At 34.6% G+C, this 6,000-nt stretch overlaps 1 protein-coding gene across 2 annotated transcripts in view; it reads right to left on the bottom strand.

Moving 5' to 3' along the window:
• Positions 1-6,000, bottom strand: part of Slc6a15 (solute carrier family 6 member 15) — a 31,030-nt gene that overhangs the window by 2,465 nt on the left and 22,565 nt on the right. For both annotated transcript variants that reach the window (XM_050135563.1, XM_050135564.1), the window contains exon 10: positions 466-628. In XM_050135563.1, coding sequence (XP_049991520.1) covers positions 466-628 — 163 coding nt within the window. The remainder of the gene's footprint in view (positions 1-465; positions 629-6,000) is intronic.

Raw genomic sequence — 6,000 nt, 5'->3', positions numbered from 1 at the left:
TGTGTGTAGCTTATATTTAATGAATTTCTACAGATATATATTCCTGGAGCTTTACAATGCTTCCTAGAGTCAAAAGCCATGAAACCATTGTTCTTCAATGATAAAATGAAGAGATCTGGTTTAATAAATAGAAGACATTTTGAGTGTCATTTGCTAAAGAAGTTTACAGTGTATAAACATCATAGCTGTGTGAGGTGCAAATTATAAATGCTATTAACTCCAAACCAAAGTAGCATCTTTCAAAAGCGATAAATAAATAAACAAATAATATAATACTATAAAGTAAATAAAATACAAAGATTTCTAGCGTGGCATTTTTTTTTTTACTTCAAATAAGCTGGAGGGAGTGGGAACTTGGATTGGTATGTATAATGAAAAAAAATAATAGTTTTTCCTTTCTTAAAAAAACTTAAAATTAAAAAAGAAAAAACGGAAAATAACTAACTTCTTTACTTTGCATTTTACCTTTTCCTCAATCCATGCATTATAGCCAGGAGGACTTAATCCCATATTCACAATGCTAGCAATTAGCAATGTTAATAGCATTAAAGGGGAAATGTATTTCCACATATAATAGTAATATCTGCTTGGAGCAAAGCCTAACATATCCGTTAGGTCTTCTATAAACCTGGGAAAAAGAAAACATTCAATTATTCCTCCATCATATGACATTACCTTACTAATCTGATAGAAATTTAGATATAACACTTTAGTATGTGTTGCACTGATCACAAATTCAATGGATAGAGGGGTAGTTTTGTGGGCTAAGTGTGCTCCATTCAAGCGTGAGGGCTTAAGTTCAGATTCCAGCACCCACATAAAAAGCCAAGGCACATCAGTATGGATATCGACCTCAGTGCTAAGGAAATGAGACTAAGAAATCACAGGAGCTCACTTGCCCGTCAGTCCAGGGACATAGAAAGTCCCTGGCTCAGGGAGAGACTGTTTCCAAAAATTAAGATGGAAGGCAGCAGAAGATGAGAACAGAATGTTATCCTATGGTTTCCACGGGCACATAAACAGACAACCTTGCCTTCACATAGATGCATACATACAAACACACACACAAATTAATAATGAAAGATGATGTAGAGAATGAATATTTACTTATAAAATAAATTGAAGCTGTTATCAGTATGTTTAGCGTAAACCCCTAGCCAATTATTGAAGTGTACCATGGATGATAACCTAGAATACGACTGCAAAATTTGTTGTTATGTTAAACACCCTGAATAACCTTTTACAAAAATTATAGTGATTCTATGCTATCCCAAAATACCACCAGTGGGTGTTTAAATTTTGTAGAATGCTCCACTGTTTGTTTTTCTGAGTAATATCATAATTGAAAGGATATTCTCATTCTGCAATTCATTCAAATATCTCTCAATTCCAATCTGAGTCTTCAAGCCTCTCCCCTAGGATTATCTCTTTACTTTTTCTTGTTGTTTCCCAGGGACCTGTGGCTACCTCCATTTTCAGGTTCACGAAGACGTCTGATTTCCTTACTACTCACAAACTAGCTATGGAACCAGAATCACGGTTAGAATTTCACTGGACCGGAGTGGAAGGCAGGGTTGTCTGATTACAGTGGTATAGTTTATAAGGGAAGAAATTCAGTATCAACATGGTAACAGTATATGGCCACTGTAAAAACAGTCGTCTCTTTTTGAATTCAGCTAAAAGAGAATCTTGGGGCCACTATGATAACTCAGTGGATGAAGAAGGCTCTGGCAAGCAAGCCTGTGACGTGAATTAGATACCCAGAAACTCCATAGTGTAAAGATAGGATCACACTTGAAAATAGTTCTCTTACCTCCTGAGCATACTAGAATATGTATTACACACACACACACACACACACACACACACACAAATAATGTAGTGAATTAACAAATACTTAGATAAACAAAAAAAATGAATCTTACTGCTACCCATTATCTGCATTGATGATCTTTAACTGTCAACAAACACACTTGAATGACAGTTTAGCTATATTCAAAATTACGTTTTCCTTTCTTGATTATAAACATATATAGTTAACAAATAATATATAAAAATGTCTGTTGATGAGCAGAGTTTTCAATTAAATATTAGTTTTATTTGTAAAAATAAAGTTTGTTTTGGCATGATACTCAATATATTTTCTTGTACTAATTACTTAGAGACCTGGTATTAGCTGTAACATCTTGTTTTGAAGAACTCTGCCTACTCTTTCAATAATCACATTATCACTTATTTCAGGTCAGTTCCTTCAGTATTGTTTTGTGTGGTATATTTGCTAGACTAATGTAATCATTATATTTATTTGATTTTATAAAAAATAAATAAAAATAAAATTATTTTCTATTCTTAAATAATTAACTACTTTGTTTTTTATGGTCCTTTTTGGGGGCTGCATTTATAACATATTTAAGTTTTACACACAATTATTTCTTGAATCCCAATCCTTCTGCTTTTACATCTACTTTTTTCCTCTTTCATATTTTTGAAAATTAAAATAATTCCACAATTCCATCCTTTTGAAATATCTGTCAATTCTAAAACTTTACTGAACTATCTTGTGAAAATTCTATTTTTTTTTATTGAGAATAGGAAAAAAGAAAGTTTCCGCCTCCTCCCAGCCTTCTCCATCTCCCCCACTCCTCTCCCCCTCTCCCCCTCCCCCCACTCCTCTCCCCCTCCCTCTCCAATCCAAAGTATTTCAATGGCTTGCTGTATGACTCATTTCCTCATTTTCTTTCTTTTGAAATGACTTGTTTTCCTTAAGACTTGACTACACTTAAAAGGAATCCATTTTCCCGAATTTTCAGGAGGAAAGAATGAGGACAGCTCCATGCTTGCAAAATGATCGATGGTTGCCTTTGTTTTGTCTCGGACCTATGGTCTCTCCTTCTTTCAATTATCTCTTCTTCCATTTCAGACTGGCTCTGCTTATGTCTATCTTGCTAACTTAATTATCTTCTCATTATTTTTATTCAGAACAGAGTTTAATTTTAGAAAAGCACATTAGTTTGCTGCTTTCAGAAACTTGTTAGCTCCCTCACTAAAGATCTTGCTGTGTCCTAAGCTCTTTGCAGCCCTTGCAGTGAGGGATGGGACCCAAGATATTCATTTGAGATTAGGCCACATCTTCAAAATAGCACGGCACGCTTTGCTTCAATGAACTAACAAGATTAAAGAAGGTGGCAGAAACCTAGTTGCATGTTTTCTACTGCCCTCCCCCATATAAGGGACACTATACAGGTCTTTTAGGTAACAGTGGCTTATCTTAACCTTTCATGAAGGTTCATGGTGGGGGGATCCTCTTGTCAAAGACTGTAAGTCTTTGGTTTTACTATTAAAACCAGTAAAGAAATTAAAAAAAAAAAAAAAAAAAAAAACAAAGAACTATGTGGCCATCATCTCCAGGCTTTAAGAATACTCCTTTTACATTTGTATTCATATTTACTAATAACACTGAGTTAGTATAATTGAATATTTTCTTTCTCTGTGCTAAACTGTTTGCTATGACAAAAGTTTTGATTTAGATTGTCTACTCTCAATTGCCTGCCATCTTTCAAAGGTATTAGTGGAGATTCAGGTAGAAGGATATTAGGTTACTGAGCTTATGAAATCATAAAATCATTGGAGCTGAGCAGGAAGTATTCAATGCTGCTCAATGATGTAAAAGGAAAACTAATTACATTGGAAAATTCTTGTGTGAGAGTTTCCATCCCAGAACTTTAGATAAATTGTGACCTTTGAAATCAAGCTGTGTTATTCCAAATGACAATTCTGCCATCTTTTAACATACATCTTTCTGTCTTTGAATTTCATTTTTGGTACTTAAAAAACTACTGTATCTGACTTGAAAGATTATTGTTAAAATCATAAATGACATATGTAGAACATACGATTTCTTACACAATAGGAATTCAACAAATGCAGCTATTGTTGGCATTACTTTTCCTCCTGTTGTTATGATTGGTTAGAAACACTACCATTAAAAAAATCATATTATCAATCATATTATTTGAAGAAGGCTTCAAATAATAAACTACTTAAATGTAAACCTAAATTGATAACTTATTAATAACTAAATTGATAACTTATTAATTGAGAGAGAAGTCTAGTAACAATATCAGATTCTATCACAGAAAAGGTTAGGATTCAATGGTTATGAGGTAACACATTAAAAAACTTGGTTTTGTAATCAAGATCTAAATCAAATTTCTACCTGTACAGTTAGCACACTGTGCCTTTTGAAACGGGAAGAAACAATCCCCCATCTTAACAGTGTGTGTAATGTTAGTCACCGGAGAACATTTCTCCATATACATTTAATTTTAGAACAATTTTAGGTTCATAACAATGCTGACATAAAGATGCTGAATCCAATATATCTCTGATCCCAACTTATGAGTCATGTCCCCCATTATCAACATTCTATATCAGAGCTGCATGCATATATATTAGAAATGATAAGCTGGTATTGACATATCAGTATTCTCTATTGCACATAGCTAAAATTCATTATTAGTATTATGCCTTCTATGGGTTTGAACAAAACCATAACAACTTATATTTATTATTATTATATGTGTTCTAAACACACCTTGGGCTCAGTCTACACATCTGTCCCTATCCCCAGTTGCTATCAAACACTTATTTGGATACTATCTAAACAGATGTAACAAGTTGGAATCCATTCGGATGCAGCATTATCAGCTACACCTTTTGTCTCTTAGCAATACACATCATATTTCCAACATTGTTTTCATGACTTTGTAGGAATTTATCTAGGATTGGACAATATTTTCCTCTCTGGGTAGATTTATCCATTCATCTGTTCAAAGGTATCTTGACTGTTTCTGATTTTTGACCATTCTTAGGAAAGCTGCTATAACCATTTTTGTACTAGTTTTCATCTGGAATATATTTCTTCTTAATAAATACCAAACTGTATACCTGACATGTCATGTGATAAAAGTATCTTCGTTGTATCACAAGCTGGAGAACTGTCTCCTGAAATGGCTATTTTATCTCATATCTCCAACAGCAATGAATGAGGGTTTCTTCTAGTCTATATTCTCATCAGTATTTTGTGTTGCTGGTATTTGAAATGTTGGTATCCATTCTAGCAAGTGTTAAGGATATCTCATTGGTATCTTAATTTGCATTTCATTTTTCATATATATGTATATGTAGGTATTGTGATTGTATATGTATGCTTAAATATCTGTGTGTACATGTGTATGTATGTATGTATGTATGTATGTATGTATGTATTGATGGGTGCATGTATGTGTGTGGGTGTGTTGCCCTGGGGATTGACATTGCATGTTATACTAGCTGGTTTTGTGCCGATTTGAAACAAGCTAGTGTCATCAGAGGAAGGAGCCTTAGTTGAGGAATTGCCTCTATGAGACCCAGCTGTAAGGCATTTTCTCATTTAATGACCAATGGGTGAGGGCCCAGTCATGGTGGATGGCGCCATCCCTGGGCTGCTGGTTTTGAGTTCTATATTAGAAGATGGGATGAATAAACCATGGGAAGAAAGCCAGGAAACAGCATTCACCCATGGCTTCTGTGTCAGTTCCTGCCTCCAGGTGTCAGCTCTGCTTGAGTACCTGTCCTGACTTTCTCCAGTAATGGACTACGATCCTGAAGTGTAAACCAAATTAAAACCTTCCCTCCTCAGCTTGCTTTAAGTCATAGTGTTTGATCACAGCAACAGTAACCCTAACTAAGACACACTTCTTCCATAATCACAATATGTTTATCCAGAGTTTCTTACTGAATGCTATGCTTTTTGGCTAACCAGTCTTCTAGAAACTTCCAGTCTCTCTTTCCTTTATGGAGGGATTATGGGCAAGCCACCATGCCCAAACAACATTTTTTACATTGGTTTTAGGAATCCGAACTTCATTTTTTGTGCTAACTGAAAGTGCTTACTCACTAAGCTATCTCTCTAGCCCCCTTAATTCCCATGCATTTTCATGATGATACAAAAATTTTTCA

Source organism: Alexandromys fortis, unplaced genomic scaffold (assembly GCF_014885135.2).
Source record: "Alexandromys fortis isolate MF-2015 unplaced genomic scaffold, M_Fortis_MF-2015_v1.1 scaffold_24, whole genome shotgun sequence".
NCBI classification, from domain to species: domain Eukaryota; kingdom Metazoa; phylum Chordata; class Mammalia; order Rodentia; family Cricetidae; genus Alexandromys; species Alexandromys fortis.
This window is presented reverse-complemented; position numbering and strand designations above follow the sequence as displayed.